The sequence below is a fragment of the Chiloscyllium plagiosum genome, chromosome 9, assembly GCF_004010195.1.
Source record: "Chiloscyllium plagiosum isolate BGI_BamShark_2017 chromosome 9, ASM401019v2, whole genome shotgun sequence".
Taxonomy (NCBI): domain Eukaryota; kingdom Metazoa; phylum Chordata; class Chondrichthyes; order Orectolobiformes; family Hemiscylliidae; genus Chiloscyllium; species Chiloscyllium plagiosum.
The window spans coordinates 809,929-827,851 of NC_057718.1; the positions used below are offsets into that span (position 1 = coordinate 809,929).

Here is a 17,923-nt window from a genome sequence, read left to right on the forward strand (position 1 = left end):
ACCTTGTCTCAGTCCCAACCCTCGAACTCAGCACCACCTTCCTAACCTGCAATCTTCTTCCTGACCTCTCCGCCCCCACCCCTCTCCGGCCTATCACCCTCACCTTAACCTCGTTCCACCTATCGCATTCCCAACGCCCCTCCCCCCAAGTCTCTCCTCCCTACCTTTTATCTTAGCCTGCTTGGCACACTTTCCTCATTCCTGAAGAAGGGTTTATGCCTGAAACATTGATTATCCTGCTCCTTGGATGCTGCCTGACCTGCTGCGCTTTTCCAGCAACACTTTTTCAGCTCTGAAACAAAATTTGCTCAATCAAGTAAAAAGAGGCTAGAGAGTCCAGAGAAGAGTGGAAATTTTGAGGTAGGCGTACTGGACAAAGTCTCAGCTCCAGGAATACAATTTGGCCTTGCAAATGATACAGCTGATTCACTGGTATATGTACTGCCTACTTTAGTTGAAAAGCCAGTAGAGACGCTGGCAACTGAAGATTGTGTGATCACAAGATCACAGAGGCACAAGCTGAAGCAGGAGAGACCAAAAGGCCCAGCTAAGGAATACGACCTAGCTCGATGGGACTTTTTTTTTATCAGATAAATGGAACAGAGCAGGAGCAAATAGGTAAGCATGCAAGTATCTTTAAGCTGATCGAGTTACAGCAGAAAAATGAGAACTTAAACCAGTTATATCAAAAGACATATACAGTGAAAGAAAGTGAATGTATCCATGTGTGTTACAACTTAACAAATGATGTCTTAATGAGGAAATGGAGACCATCACACATTTAAGTAAGTGAGAAATGGGCAGAGCTTCTTCAAATTGTTTTGCCTGTTGGGTATAGAAAGGAGGTGCTGCGAGTGGCCGATGAGCTACCACCTGGAGGTCATTCAGGGGTGAGGAAAACACGGCTAAAATACAAAGACATTATTACTGGCCTGGCCTACACAAAGATTTTTCCAAACATGTCATACATGTCAGCTAATTGGAAAACTACCGGCATAATAAAACCTGCACTTTTATTCCCTATTCCAACATTTGAGGAACCTTTCACAAGTCTTGATTGATTGTGTAGATCCTCTACCTCAAACAAAAAGTGGGAATGAGTAATTATTAACTGTAATGGATATGTCGACTAGATTTCCAGAGACAATCCCATTACACAATATCATAGCTAAAAGGGTTGTAGAAGAAATACTTAAATTTTTTTTTGATACAGACTGCTAATAGAGATCTAGTCAGATCGAGGATCAAACTTCACATCCAAATTATTCAAGGTAGTTGTGGATAAGTTGGGAATGTGTACCATCCAGTATCGCAGGGGGCTAGAGAGGTGGCATCAAACATTAAAGACCATGCTGAGGGCTTATGGTCAGGATTATCCAGATGACTGGGATAAGGAAGTTCTGTTTGTACTGTCTGCGATCAGAGATGCACCGAATGAATCGACCAAATTCAGTCCGTTTGAATTAATTTTTGGGCATGAAGTAAGAGGATCGTTAAGATTGAGTAAGGAGAAATTAATAAATCAGAATTCACAGACCATCTATGTGGACTATGTGTCAAATTTTAGAGAACAATTAAATAGAGCTGGAGGGTTAGCTAGGCAGCATTTAAAAGTATCACAGCATACAATGAAACAGGAAGCAGATAAAAAATCAAAAATTCACAATTTTGCAATTGGGAATGAGGTATAGATGTTACTTCCAGTGACAGGTTAACCTAAAAAGCAAGGTTTAGTGGATCTTGTCAAATTGGGAAGACATTGAGTGAGGTGAACTACCTCATCAGGACTCCAGTCAGGAAGAAATCTCACAAAGTGTGTGTCATGTGAATATGCTGGAAAGGTATTTTGATAGGGAAGGAAAGCAAGAGGAGAAGGTGTCAATGATTACAGCACAGAAGTAAGAACCATGTTCAGAGGAATCTGAATTGGACATTCCTCAGATCAGATTGGACAATGAGGAAGTTGTCAAAAATTGGGATAAATTATTGAGTTACCTTCCACAAGAAAATCAAAATGACCTGAAAGAGTTATTACTATCACATGGGGCAATATGTGGAAATAAACTGGGAAGTATTAACCTAATTGTGCATGACGTAGAGATAGGAGATGCTGTTCTGATTAAGCAACATCCTCATAGCTATAACCCTCTAAAGTTGGCACAGGTTCAGAAGGAGTCAGAGTGCATGCTCCAAGATGGCATAATCAAAGTGAGTTACAGTGACTGGAGCTCACCCAGAGTCATGGTGCCAAAGCCAGATGGTACCCAATGGTTAGTTGTGGTCTATCGCAAAGTCAACACCGTTACAAAGACTGATGCATATCCAATTCCATGGTTGGAGGATTAGCTCAAAAAAGTGGGATAAGCAACTTACATTTCTAAGTTATACTTGCTCAGAGGCTAATGGCACATACCTCTGTCAGAGAGAGCAAAGGCAATTTCAGCTTTTGTAAAGCCAAATGACTTTATCAGATCATGATTGTGCCATTTGGAATGAAAAATGCTCCAGCCACATTTCAGAGACTGACTAATAAGGTATTGCCGGATTACCCAACTGTTGGTGTATATTGATGACCTGGTGATTTTTAGTCACTCGTGGAAGGAACATTTACAGCATTTATCAGACTTGTTCGATCGACTTTGGAACGCAAACTTGGTAAACCGAGCTAAAAGTGAATTTGCCAAAGCCCAAGTCACCTTCCTAGGCCAAGTTGATGGACATGGACAAATGGCCCCACAGGATGCAAAAATGAAAGTAAATTGGGAATTTCCCACACCGTCAACAAAAAAGCAGCACCAACATTCCTGGGGTTGAGTGGATTTTACCGAAAGGTTGTGCTGAACTTTAACAGTGTGGCTGCTCCACTCACCGAATTGTTAAAGAAGGGTAAGAAGTTTCAGTGGACAGCAGACTGTCAAAAGGCATTTGACAGCCTAAAAACTGTGTTAACCACTGCCTCAGTATTAGCCACGCTAGATTACACAAAGGTGGCTATCAATGCCAGTGATGTGGGTGTCAGTGCAGTGCTTGTGCAGGAGGATGATGACGGGATAGAAAGACCCATCGGGTATTTTTCCAGGAAGTTGAACGTTCGTCAACAGAAATATTCAACGGTGCAAAAAGAGACTTTAAACTTGGTGTTGGCATTACAACATTTCAGTGTTTGTATTACTAGCAATGCATCTGAGACAATCGTATACACTGATCATAACCCATTGACATTTGTGGAAGAATTTAAGGACAAAAATGCCAGACTGTTTAGATGGAGCTTGTTGTTGCAGCCGTTCAGTTTGACAATTGTGCAGGTGGCAGGTCACGAAAACGTGATTGCTGATGCATTATCGAGACACAAATGAGATACGGGAGCGTTCGGTTGCGGCTGTGCCATAGCCTGAATTCGCATATGGTTGTGCATGTTTGCAATTTTATCTTTAATATAGTGTATTTGTGTGTTTAGACTACTATGGGTTATTGAAGGGTTTTAAAACTGAAGCCATCTTTTGGTAATGATGGTTCATATTTTAAGGGGGGAATGTGTCACAAAGTTGATCCCTTTTTTCTAAAAGCTGTTCCTTTTCTCAAGGATTCTGTGTCCTTCGTTTCTTTAGAGGGGTCATAAAACCCTCCTGGTTCCGAGGTGACTAGTTTGGTACAGAGATGAAAAGGATATTGAGAGGCCTTTTGATTATATTTAAACAGAAAAGACTTCCGGCCAAAATGGTCATGTTTTAGAAGAGAATCATTAAAGGGGAGTGGTCACACTAGCTGAGCAAAAGTGAGGACTGCAGATGCTGGAAACCAGAGTTTAGGTCAGAGTGGTGCTGGAAAAGCACAGCAGGTCAGGCAGCATCTGAGGAGCAGGAAAATCGACGTTTCAGGCAAAAGCCCTTCATCAGGAACTCTAGCTGAGCAGTTCAGTCCAGAACCAGTTCCACACGAGCTGTGTGGAAACAGGCTCTCTCTCTCTCCCCTTCTGCCCTTCTAACTTCAACCTGTAAGCATCTGTTCCATTTTTACTGTGTTTTAAGGGGGTTTGCTTATTGGGACTGTTGTGTATATTCAGAACTGTATAATTAAGTCTAGTTTGGACAGACTGAGTTCTGTAGGGGTTTTTAATTCTGTTCTTGGTGTTTCGTTGTGTAATTTTGTGAATAAATTTTTGTCTGTTTTAAAACCTGGTAGTCAACCTAGCTAGCTTACTCCGGGTAATTCTCTCTGTACACTGACTGAAACAGATTGCTAAGTTATGGTCTGGGCTGCCTGCTTAAGAATGTTTTAAGTGGTCTGGCCTAGTCCATAACACACTTTCCAGACTTCGACACATACACACACCAGAAAAGCTCGGTCGAGAGGTAAAGGTAGGTATTTAGCTTATGAGTAGCAATATGAGTAAATCAAGTAAATGAAATGTTCCGTTAAGTTGCGTATGTTTCAAGCCTGTGTGGGTTCCCTTGTAGTTCTTTAGATCCAATGAAATTGGAATCTCAGAACTTCTAGAGAAGTTCTACAGCCGAGTTCCTGTAAAGGAAACCTTTGCAGGTGAAAAGAATTAGATTCTCTACAGTGTGGAAACAAGCCCTTCGGCCCAGCATGTCCACACTGACTGTCTGAAGAGTAACCCATCCAGACCCATTCTCCTACCCTATATTTACCCCTGACCTACACATTCCTGAACACTGTGGGCAATTTAGCATGGCCACGCTGTAAGTAATCTAATAATAAAAAAAATGGCCAATTCATCTAAACTGCACATCTTTGGACTGGAGCACCCAAAGGAAACCCACGCAGACACAGGGAGAATGTGCAAACTCCATGCAGAGAGTCACCCAAGGCTGAAATTGAACCCAGTTCCTTGGCAGTGTGAGGCAGCAGTGGAAACCACTGTGTCGCCCTATAACTGAGATGCCTTTGCACTGACCGGTTGTTAGACAGGTGTCTGCTCTTCTGATCCTGTCTGCAAACTGACCTGATTCCCCATGGACTGGTTATAATATTACAAAACTGCCTGCCTTCTGAAAAGGCTTCAATGGTTGGAATAATGCTAATTTAAGCCCTTATTCAAAAAGGGAGGGAGAAAGTAGGAATATATAGGAATCTATAGACTGTTTAGTTTAATATCTGACATTGATAATAGATTCTAATAGTTTCCCAAAGAAATAACAGTATGACATTTGGAAAGTCAAAACGTAATCCATCAGAATAAGCATGGTTTTATGAAGGGTAAATCAAGTTTGATTAATTTACTTAAAGTTCTTCAAAAATGTAGATTCTCAAGTTTATTATCACGTGTACTCGATCGAGTATAGGAGTACTGGAGTACAGGAGTACAATGAAAGTATCTAATGTTGCCACTTTAAGTCCCAAGGTGTCAAGGTACAAAGTTGTAAGAGAAACGAGAGTTTAAACGTTAAGCATTACTTCATAGAATAGTAGATAAATAGAGAAATAAGGTAATAGTTACCATTAAAGTCTCTCAATTTAAACAAGGAAAATAAAAGAATAAGTAAAAAGTCAAACAGGTTTTGATGAAACCTCGGTTTATCAAGCTGCTGCCATCAGAGATACTGTCACTGCTACTGGAACTGCTGCCTCTTCGATCACCCCCAGTGCCTCAGCAACATACTCAGGTAAGGTCCACTTGTTTGCCAAGCTCAGGTACTGCCATGAGCAGCTGAGAGACCAGGCCAGGACCCACTACGAGCAGCTGAGAGACAAGGCAAAAATAAGGTGGAACTGAACATCAGTCCCACTCATAGACACAGTGTCTTTCACTGGTGTCAAGGTTACGATATCTGCCGTGTCTATCTCAGAGGTTTCTTTTGACACTGGGTGGAGGGGGAAAACCCATGTTTCCGAGGGGCTGGGTATGTTTTGGTCCTGACCCGTTTGTGAGTTTGCTGCTTTCATGTGGTCCACCGGTTTGTTTAAGACCACCTCACCTTCCCAAACTTTGTGTGTCCTGGGACCTCATCCTGCGTTGACTGTGCCTCTTATGGAGCTCATCTTTTATGCTGAATGCCGTTCGCGTTCAGAAAATACTTGAATAACTTGTGAGTAAGTGATGGCCTGTTGCTTGTGACCAACACTTCCGGGAGCCTGTGAATTGTAAAATGGTGCTTGCAACTTTTCAATTATCATCCCAGAGTTTGACGAATGAACTGTATGTGATGCACATTCAAAGTGATTGGACGTGCAATGACCGAGAACATTAAGCCCATGAAAGGACTGGTATAGATGATGTGTAACAGAGTCCAGGGTTTACCTGGCTGGCACAGTGGGGGAGCTGCTGCTGTAATGCAGCAATGTCAACATCCAATCCTAACCATCAGACAAGCATTCTTACCAACAGCTCCATTTTGGAAATTCCTGGTGGAGTTCAGCCAGTATCTGGCAGCGACCTTTGCTCAGGATAATAACTCTTCCTCCTCAAATACAAAATGCCACCTCAACGGTGATCGGGTCTCGCTGTGTCCAGAAAGCTTTCAATTCTGGTTGTGATTAGCTTTGACTTGTCCCATCACCACCAGCTGTTTTAGTTTTGCCAGGACTGGATCCTTTTGTCCCCACAGTCTGATATGGTCAGTGCTGAGTGGAAGGGTGTCCAGAAAGTATAAAACCAGATGGTGGTGTATCTGCTAGTAGGAGGCAGCTCAAGGCACCATATTTCCTACTTGGCCTCCCAGGCAGTGTCCCACCTTATAATTGTACACACTGACATTGAGAGTCCACTGCTGGATTTGACCTGAAGCTATGACCGCCTTATCCTCTTTGATCATCCCGAGCAGGGGAACGTTACAAATTTACATCCATTAAAAAATGCTATTGATGGAACCTTCTCACATTGAAAATAACGACCAAAGCTGCCTTCTCGAGCTTGACGTATTTACCATCTGCATCAGGCAAAGTCTGGGAAGCATTTGCTGTTGGGCCATCTGGGAGGTACACGACCCTGATACCGTATGGAGAGGTATTTCACGTCAGCTCCAGATCTCACTTGAGTTTAGAATGTGCCAACAACTTAGACAATACCAGCTGCTTTCTCACTTCCCTAAAGGCTAATTCTGGGCTCTGAGACCATTTCCAAGGCTGCCCCTTTCTCAGATGTAAGGCAACCAGGATGGAGGCCAGACTAGGTATGGACTTTTCATAATAATTCACCAACTCAAGGAAAGACCAAAGCTTCTGTAGAGATACGGGAGCTGGGGCAACTTTGATTACCCTAATTTTATCTTCCAACAGCTGTTTATCTGGTTTTGAGAACTGTGTAGCCCAGGTAGCCCATTTCCCCCCTCAGGCAAATGCCTGCCTTGGGGTAGACCATCTAAACTGTTCCCCATCATCCATAGAAAAATAGCACACGCTGATGAAACCCCAAATGGCAGCCTCGTATATTTGTACAAACCCTTATGGGAATTAACTTTTGCATATTTCTGGGAATCCCCATCTAACTGCAATTGGAGATACGCATGATTTATATCCAGCTTCCTGAAGGACAGCTCCCACCACCAGCTTTATGTATCAGTTCTCTATGCGAGGGGTTGGGTATTTATCCAGCTGTGAAAAGGTGTTTACTGTTTGTTTAAAATCCCCACAAAGACGAACCAGCCATCGGGTTGCACTATCAGTACAATCGGTGCTGCCCATTTATAAACTGTACAGTTTGATGATTCCCTCGTTTTCCAGTCATAGAGTCAGAGCGAGGTACAGCACGGAAACACACTCTTCAGTCCAACTCGACCATGCTGACCAGATATCCCAACCTAATCTAGTCCCATTTTCCAGCACTTGGCCTGTATCTCTCTAAACCCTTCCTATTCATATACCCATCCATTTAAATGTTGTAATTGTACCAGCCTCCACCATTTCCTCTGGCAGCTCATTCCACACACGCACTACCCTCTGAATGAAAAAGTTTCCCCTTAGGTCCCTTTTATATCTCTCCCCTCTCACCTTAAACCTATGCTCTCTAGTTCTGGACTCCCCCATGCAAAGGAAAATATCTTGTCTATTTATCCTATCCATGCCCCTCATGCTTTTGTAAACCTCTATAAGATCACCCCTCAATCTCCGACGCTCCAGGGATAACTGCCCCAGCCTGTTCAGACTCTCCATGTGGCTCAGATCCTCCAACCCTGGCAATATGCTTGTTTTTTCTGCACCTTTTCAAGTTTCACAACATCCTTCCTGTAGCAGGGAGATCAGAATTGCACATAATATTCCAAAAGTAGTCTAATCAATGTCCTGTACAGCTGCAGCATGACCTCCCAACTCCTGTACTCAACGCTCTGTCCAATAAAGGAAAGCATACCAAACTGCCACTCCTCAGCCCATTGGCCCATCTGATCAAGATCCCATCGTACTCTGAGGTAACCTTCTTTGGTGTCCACTACACCTCCAATGTTGGTGTCATCCGCAAACTTACTAACTGTACCTCCTATGTCCATATCCAAATCATTTATATAGATGATGAAAAGCAGTGGACCCAGCACTGAGCCTTGTGGCATACCATTGGTCACAGGCCTCCAGTCTGAAAAACAACCCTCCACCATCACCCTCTGTCTTCTCCCTTTGAGACAGTTCTGTATCCAAATGGCTAGTTCTTCCTGTATTCCAAGAGATTTAACCTTGCTAACCAGTCTCCCGTGGGGAACCTTGTTGAATGCCTTACTGAAGTCCATATAGATCATGTCCACCGCTATGCCCTCATCAATCCCCTTTGTTACTTCTTCAAAAAATTCAACCAAGCTACTGAGACTTCTGATTTCTGCCTCCATTTTTGCCAGTAAGGAAAATGGCATAAAGCAGGCCTTGCAGAGTCATGGTCAACAAACAAGGTGGCTTTGGCTCCATTGACAACCCTTAAACCTTCCTGAAAAATATCCAGGTATTGATTAGGACTTCACTGAGGCAGCCATTTTCTATTCAAAAAATGCTGAGCCAATCAAGGTTGAAACTTCCAGCCAATTCCATCTCATCAGGCTTGTGCCCGAGCCTTTTACTACAGTCAGTGCGAACTGAACCATCTACTTCTCATAAGCGACAGGATCTGAAGTTATACCCTTAATCTGTAAAAAGGTTTCAAGGTGTAGGTGCTGAGTCTAGCTGCGGTCTTGTGTAAACTTAAGGGTTGGTGGAGTCCAGAGTGAATGTTGGTAAAGACTGCTTCGCAATTGTTGCCACAGTGCTACCGATCTCCGTTAGAACCAGGTGACCATTTAACTGGACTTTGATCGGTTCTGATTTAGATGCTGCTGAGCAATTTAACTGTTGCAAGCCAGAGGTAGGAGGGCTTTCGCCTCGGGACCCTTCAACCCCAGGGCATCAATGTGGACTTCACCAGTTTCCTCATTTCCCCTCCCCCCATCTTACCCCAGTTTCAACCTTCCAGCTCAGCACCGTCCCCGTGACCTATCCTACCTGCCTATCTCCCTTCCCACCTGTCCACTCCACCCTCCTCTCCGACCTATCCCCACCTACATCCACCTATTGCATTCTTAGCTACCTTTTCCCCAGCTCCCCCACTCCCATTTATCTCTCCACCCTCATTCCTAATGAAGGACTCCTGCCCAAAACGTCGATTTTCCTGCTCCTCGGATGCTGCCCGACATGTGCTTTTCCAGCACCACTCTGATCTTGACTCTGACCTCCAGCATCTGGAGGCCTCACTTTCGCTCAATTTGATTGAGTCCAGCTCTCAACCCTACACTTTAGGAAGATTGTGAAGACATCAGAGAGAGTATAGAGAAGATTCATGAGAGTGGATACAGGGATGAGGAACCTCTGTTATGAAGATAGATTAGAGAAATTGGGGCTATTCTCAGTGTGGAGATGGTAGAGGGGAAATTTGATCATCAAAGTGTTCAAAAGCATGGAGGTGGCTGGACAGAGCAGACAGAGAGAAACTGTTCCCTATTTGGAAGGACCAAAAACCAAACAATCCTGCAACAAAATGAAACAATGGAAACACTATTTCACATAGTGAGTGGTGAGAGTCCGGAGCGTGTGTGGAGGAGGCCAGTTCGCCCAAGGCATTCAAATGGGAATTTGATTATGACCTGTAAAAGGAAGAATGTGTAGGATTATGGGGAGAAGGTGGGAGAATGGTACTAAGTGAATTGCTCCTTCAAAGATCCAACATGGACACAATGGGCTGACTGGCATCACTCTATGCTCTAACCACTCTGTAATTTCAGAGAGAAATAGACAGGGAATGGTACTGAGTGAATACTAAACCCATCTTTGGACTGTAATCTGTTGCTGGCTCAGAGACACACCAAGTCACAGGTCAGGACCAGGGGTCAAGTGCCACGTTGAGGTCTGTGAGAGTTATTTGCTGGATGAATTTTACCTTCAACAATTGAGCAGATGGCCAGATCCTTGGCTGTATAAAATTCTGGGTTTTCCACATTGGTTCCTGGTTTGGGAATCCTTATCTTTGATAAAACTCTTCCTCCTATTCTCCCAGAGTTCCGGATTGGAGGTTCAAAGATGCTGATCTCATCAGTGGCCACGTGGAAGCTGAGGATAAAACGTCGATTCCAGTCATCAGGATTCCTGGACTCCTGCAGCCAAGACAGAGAGCAGTGCACTTAATAAGAGGGCTTAATACTTGTTAGCACAGACCCTCAGAATAGACTCACCCCTCTTTCCCTCTTAACCTGGCCTCCACTGCGAGTACAGCCCACCCAACTGGCAACTTAGTCCTGCCCTGTGCCCACTCCCTGTACTCTTGTCTCTGTGTCTCAACTCTCCCTGTGACACCCCCAACCCCATGTTCCCTGTCTCCTGCCCTTTCCTCTGTCTTGCCCTGTACTGCCTCCTCTAACGTGCCTCACTGATCCACCTTATTCTTCCCCTCTCTTTCTGTGTACCGTGGTTTAATGAAATGCAATCCCACCCTTTGTGTACTGGCAGGCTTGCCGTACTCATGTAGCATTTGCTGTAAATGCCTTTATGTGCAGTCAGAGAGAGTCATTAAACACATCACTTGAAACATGGTGCAGCTAAAAATGTGTAAATTTTCACAGCAGTAAGGAAGTCAGCTTCTGAAACAAAACAGCAAAGAAGGAGTAGGAAACCTGGTCAGCATGGACAAAAATAATGAGGTGTACAAAATAATGAGAGGAATAGATAGAGTCAATCGTCAGAGACTTTTCCCCAGGGCAGGAGTGACTGGCACAAGAAGTCACAGTTTGAAAGTACCAGGAGGAAGGTATAAAGGAGACATCAGAGGTAGGTTTGTTACACAGACAGTTGTGAATGCATGGAATACATTGCCAGTGGTGGTGGTGGAAGCAGAGTCATTGGGGACATTTAAGCAACTGCTGGACATGCACATGGATAGCAGTGAGTTGAGGGGTGCGTAGGTTAAGGTACTATATTTTACATTAGGATTAAATCTCAGCACAACATGGTGGGCCGAAGGGCCTGTTCTGTGCTGTACTGTTCTATGTTCTATGGACAGTGTGGGCCAAACGGCCTGTTTATGTGCTGTACAGTTTTGACTATGACTCTAATGACTGCATTTTCTAATCTGTGCTCCTCTAGAAATCAAAGAGGTTTTCCTATTTTCTCAGGAAAATAATATGTTTTAGCAACTAGAGCATACATGAGCAGTCCTTGTTACCTGTGTTGGGGAATGAGTGATCTTAGCTGAATTATAGGCCCCGATATACCACTGAGGGGCAGCAAAGTCAGACAGTAGATATTCTAAAAGTTTTAGAGGCACACTTTGAATATTATATTAAATAGTAATTGTACTTAACATCAGAGCTCAGGGGAAAAGGGAAACTATTGATCAGGTAACACGGTGGCACAGTGGTTAGCACTGCTACCTCACAGCACCAGGGACCCGGGTTCAATTCCCACCTCGGGCAACTGTCTGTGTGGAGTTTGCACATTCTCCCCGTGTCTGCGTGGGTTTCCTCTGGATGCTCTGGTTTCCTCCCACAGTCCAAAGATATGCAGGTTAGGTGAATTGGCCATGCTAAATTGCCCGTAGTGTTAGGTGCATTAGTCAGGGGTAAATGTAGGGGAATGGATCAGGGTGGGTTGCTCTTTGGAGGGTCGGTGTGGACTGGTTGGGCCGAAGGGCCTGTTTCCACACTGTAGGGAATCTAATCTAATCAGTGTTCTGGCTGAATCTCTGAGTTTGGTGATCTCATCAGAAATAGGTTGTCTTGTCAAGACAGGATACCCATAGAGAGGAGAAACTTACTCTCAAGAAAGCGGTTGACAAGTGCAGAAACATTGATGTTGTCAATTATAATTCAAAACATTAATGGGAAAAGAGATGACTTTGATGAGAGATGTTCCAGGTGGAATGGATTTAGCAATTTGGGGAAAAAATATTTATAGAAAAGCCAATGGAACAAGAAAGGTCAGAGGAGACAATGTCAATCTTGCAGAGGAGATCACACAGGAGAAAAAAGGAGGAATGTCCAGCACATTAAAATCAGTCCTGTACCTTCAAGAAGTGGAATCACTCTGGATTCAATTGTTTTAGTTCAGAGAATCAGAGAAAGTTGACAAAAAGGTGACTGCTGAAAAGGTATCAGATGATGATTCTGATGAGTCACTCATCGTCCAGTCGAAAGGTGTGAAATGGATTGTGACAGTTAGATTGATGACTGCAGAAGGAGAGCATGAGGTAAACAGGTGAAGTGGTGTCCTCAGTGCTTCATGCAGTACCATCAGTCTTGCAGACCTGACAAAAGTGGCTCAAGGTAGTGATCCAGAAATGAAGCCCTCAAAAAACATAAAGTTGATGTTATTTGAGGGAACACTCAATCCAAGAGGACAAATGAAACTGAGATGCTAACCATAACTCATCTCAGCTGTAGCAAATCGAAAGCTTGGACTAATCACTCTGAACATGCTGAAAGAGATTTGTAGCATTTCATTGATGACTAAGTCACTGAACCAAAAGGATTACTAAGACTTTTTAAAAAAGAAAAACAGGTCTTGATGTCTTCCTGGTGAATATCATCTCAAAGGCCAGTTCAGCATCTGAAAGGCCAGCCTGAAAGGCAAGATAAAATAGCTGGACAAGAAAGTGAGGAGAAACGTGACAACTCTGAGAAACTGGGTTAGTGACATAAACGGAGAAAACCTGGAAAACTGAGAGGATGCATAGATCCAAATAACATAAAGAAATCTTTTAACAGGTATCATTACCCTCTGCCAACCGTTGAAGAAGGTTTGGAGGCAAGTGAAGCTGACTGAAACCAGCAGAAGCAGAGAATGCCTAGAGTGCAGTAAGAGGCCATTCTGCCCATTGTGTCTGCAGTGACCTTCTGAAGAACATCCCACCCAGACTCACCCTATCATCATAACTCCCATTTCCCATGGCCAAATCAACCGGAACTGCACATGTTTGAACTGTGGGAGGGAGGGACACACACACACACATGTTTGAACTGTGGGAGGGAGGGACACACATGTTTGAACTGTGGGAGGAAGGGACACACACACACACACATGTTTGAACTGTGGGAGGAAGGGACACACACAAACATATTTGAACTCTGGGAGGGAGAGACACACACACATGTTTGTACTGTGGGAGGGAGGGACACACATGTTTGAACGATGGGAGGGAGGGACACACACACATGTTTGAACTGTGAGAGGGAGGGACACACACACACATGGTTGAACTGTGGGAAGGAGGGACACACATGTTTGAACAGTGAGAGGGAGGGACACATGCACTCATGCTTGAACTGTAGGAGGGAGGGACACACATGCTAGAACTGTGGGAGGGAGGGACACACACATGTTTGAACTGTGGGAGGAAGGGGCACACACACACACATGTTTGAACTGTGAGCAAGAGGGACACACACATGTTTGAACTGTGGGAGGGAGGGACACACACACACACATGTTTGACCTGTGGGAGGGAGGGACACACACACATGTTTGAACTGTGGGAGGGAGGGACACACACATGTTTGAACTGTGGGGGGGAGGACACACACACATGTTTGAACTGTGCGAGGGAGGGACACACACACACATGTTTGAACTGTGGGAGGGAGGGACACACACATGTTTGAACTGTGGGGGGACACACACACACACATGTTTGAACTGTGAGCAGGAGGGACACACACACACATGTTTGACCTGTGGGAGGGAGACACATGTTTGAACTGTGGGAGGGAGGGACACAGACATGTTTGAACTATGGGAGGAAGGGACACACACACACATGTTTGAACAGTGAGAGGGAGGGACACATACACTCATGCTTGAACTGTAGGAGGGAGGGACACACACATGCTTGAACTGTGAGCGGGAGGGACACACACACATGTTTGAACTGTGGGTAGAATGGACACACACATGTTTGAACTGTAGGAGGGAGGGTCACACACACATGTTTGAACTGTGGGAGGGAGGGACACACACATGTTTGAACTGTGGGAGGGAGGGACACACACACACATGTTTGAACTGTGGGAGGGAGGGACACACACACACATGCTTGAACTGTGGGAGGGAGGGACACACACACATGTTTGAACTGTGGGAGGGAGGGACAACATGTTTGAACTGTGGGAGGGAGGGACACACACACACATGCTTGAACTGTGGGAGGGAGGGACACACACACATGTTTGAACTGTGGGAGGGAGGGACACACATGCTTGAACTGTGGGAGGGAGGGACACACACACACATGCTTGAACTGTGGGAGGGAGGGTCACACACACATGTTTGAACTGTGGGAGGGAGGGACACACACATGCTTGAACTGTGGGAGGGAGGGACACACACACACATGTTTGAACTGTGGGAGGGAGGGACACACACACATGTTTGAACTGTGGGAGGGAGGGACACACATGTTTGAACTGTGGGACGGAGGGACACACACATGTTTGAACTGTGGGAGGGAGGGACACACACACACATGCTTGAACTGTGGGACGGAGGGACACACACATGTTTGAACTGTGGGAGGGAGTGACACACACACGTTTGAACTGTGGGAGGGAGGGACACACATACATGTTTGACCTGTGGGAGGGAGAGACACATACACACACGTTTGAACTGTGGGAGGGAGGGACACACATACATGTTTGAACTGTGGGAGGGAGGGACACACACACACACAAGTTTGAACTGTGGGAGGGAGGGACACACACACACACATGTTTGAACTGTGGGAGGGAGGGACACGCACACACGTTTGAACTGTGGGAGGGAGGGACACACATACATGTTTGACCTGTGGGAGGGAGAGACACATACACACATGTTTTAACTGTGGGAGGGAGGGACACACACATGTTTGATCAGAGTCGAGAGTGTGGTGCTGGAAAAGCACAGCAGGTCAGGCAGCATCCGAGGGGCAGGAGAATCGATGTTTCGAGCAAAAGTCCTCCATCAGGAATGAGAAAAAAGTATTACCAGATTAGAATCTCCTCAATTCAGATGACTGACTCCAAGCTGGTAAACCACAGCCAGAGTACTGTATGGAAGTAAATGATGATTAGGTGACAGGGTACTGTCCTCTGTAGTTATTTCACACTTTGAATTTCTTAGTCCTTTACAAAGCACTGAATTCTTCACTTGTACATCTTTGGGAATGGTATAATCAGTACTGTCAGACATTCTACAACCTCTGAAGTCATGGACATCAGCTGGTTAACTCTCAACCTTAACGAGCTGATGGCCATGACTTTGGAGATTGTAGAACGATCACTGACCATCTTGTGCTGACTGGGTAGATATTCTGTCAGAGCAGTGCGATACTACAATCTATGTCTCGTGTGTGTGTGTCCCTCCCTCCCTCCCACAGTTCAAACACGTGTGTGTCCCTCCCTCCCACAGTTCAAACATGTGTGTGTCCCTCCCTCCCACAGTTCAAACATGTGTGTGTGTGTGTCCCTCCCTCCCACAGGTCAAACATTAGTGTGTGTCCCTCCCTCCCACAGTTCAAACATGTGTGTGTGTCCCTCCCTCCCACAGTTCAAACGTATGTGTGTGTGTCCCTCCCTCCCACAGTTCAAACGTGTGTGTGTGTGTGTGTCCCTCCCTCCCACAGTTCAAACATGTGTGTGTCCCTCCCTCCCACAGTTCAAACATGTGTGTGTCCCTCTGTCCCACAGTTCAAGCATGCGTGTGTCCCTCCCTCCCACAGTTCAAACATGTGTGTGTGTGTCCCTCCCTCCCACAGTTCAAACGTGTGTATGCGTCCCTCCCGCTCACAGTTCAAACATGTGTGTGTGTGTCCCTCCTGCTCACAGTTCAAACATGTGTGTATGTCCCTCCCTCCCACAGTTCTAGCATGTGTGTGTGTGTCCCTCCCTCTCACAGTTCAAACGTGTGTGTGTGTCCCTCCCTCCTACAGTTCAAACGTGTGTGTGTGTCCCTCCCTCCTACAGTTCAAACATGTGTGTGTGTCCCTTCCTCCCACAGTTCAAACATGTGTGTGTGTCCCTTTCTCCCACAGTTCAAACGTGTGATCTCCTTATATTTTTTTCTCCCTAATTTGTTTTTTTCTCTATAAAGGAACAAAAAAAACCCTAAAAACACAAAACTAAAAAAGAAAATCAGAAGGCAAATGTCTCCTTATTCAAGGAGACCCTCTTCCTCCTTACAGTTACACTGGCTGTGGCCATTCAGCTCAGAGTCAGTCACCCAAACCAAGGAGATTATAATCTGGTTATATTCTTTTCTCCCTAATCTGGTTATACCTTTTTAAAATTTTTTTTTCTTTTTTCCCTTCTCTGGTTATGTCTTTTTATAATCCCTACACTACTGCCAAACAGCGGTAGTGCTTATTTTGCCCAGCACCCTTGTTGCGTGCGTACAGGTATAAGTCACAGTGAATGAACAAGTGCATAAATCCTTATTCATGTCCCACCACCAGAAAGAAAGGAAAACACCCGAGCGGCCAGTGACAAGCAGAGCTCTGCCCAACAAAGGGCGATGTTGAGTGATCAAAAAGTGAAACAGGGGGGTGGGGTGCAGGGATTAAATCAAAATAGAGTTGGAGGGGGAAATAAAGCACTCCACATCCCATGGCGCCCCTAATCTGGTTATAAATATTTCATTCATTTTGAGTCTGTTGCAGTATTTGTTACGTGATCATAGAATCCCTCCAGTGTGGGGACAGGCCATTTGGCCCAACCAGTCTACACCGGCCCTTCAAAGGGTATACCACCCAGATCCATTCCCCTACCGCTCTATATTTCCCCTGACTCCTACACCTAGCCTACACACCCCTGGACACTATGGGCAAATGAGCATGGCCAATTCACCTGACCTGCACATCTTTAGACTGTGGGAGGAAACCCATGCAGACACGGGGAGAATGCGCAAACTCCACACAGACAGTCACCCAAGGCTGGAGCCAAACCCAGGTCCCTGGCGCTGTGAGGTAACAGTGCTAACCACTGAGCCACCCTAATCTGGTTTTTAATTTAACAAAGATGATTAGACTTTTATCCAGAATATTAACACCAATAACATAGCTGGCAATACATCAACTGGAACAGACTCCAATGAACATGCTTTAGTCCTGGATGTGATTAGCACCAAAATCCCATCACGGTAGTGCCTTATGAACTCGCTGGTGTCTCAGCAGGGTGGATGAATGAATGGAACCCCTCCCACATTTAGAACAGGTAAATGCTCTCTCCCCACTATGTATTCGGTGGTGTGTCAGGATTCATAGAGTCATAGAGATGTACAGCGTGGAAACAGACCCTTCGGTCCAACCCGTCCATGCCGACCAGATATCCCAACCCAATCTAGTCCCACCTGTCAGCACCCGGCCCATATCCCTCCAAACCCTTCCTATTCATATACCCATCCAAATGCCTCTTAAATGCTGCAATTGTACCAGCCTCCACCACATCCTCTGGCAGATCATTCCATACATGTACCACCCTCTGCGTGAAAA

At 45.1% G+C, this 17,923-nt stretch overlaps 2 protein-coding genes across 2 annotated transcripts in view; one reads left to right on the forward strand and one right to left on the reverse strand.

Annotated features, from left to right (window-relative positions):
* Window positions 1-17,923, forward strand: part of tram2 (translocation associated membrane protein 2) — a 59,804-nt gene that overhangs the window by 16,763 nt on the left and 25,118 nt on the right. The gene's annotated exons all lie outside the window — the stretch shown is intronic.
* The window catches only part of LOC122552531 (EF-hand domain-containing protein 1-like), a 30,677-nt gene that overhangs the window by 4,814 nt on the left and 7,940 nt on the right, over window positions 1-17,923 (reverse strand). The window contains exon 3 of the mRNA XM_043695211.1: window positions 10,349-10,562. Coding sequence (XP_043551146.1) covers window positions 10,349-10,562 — 214 coding nt within the window. The remainder of the gene's footprint in view (window positions 1-10,348; window positions 10,563-17,923) is intronic.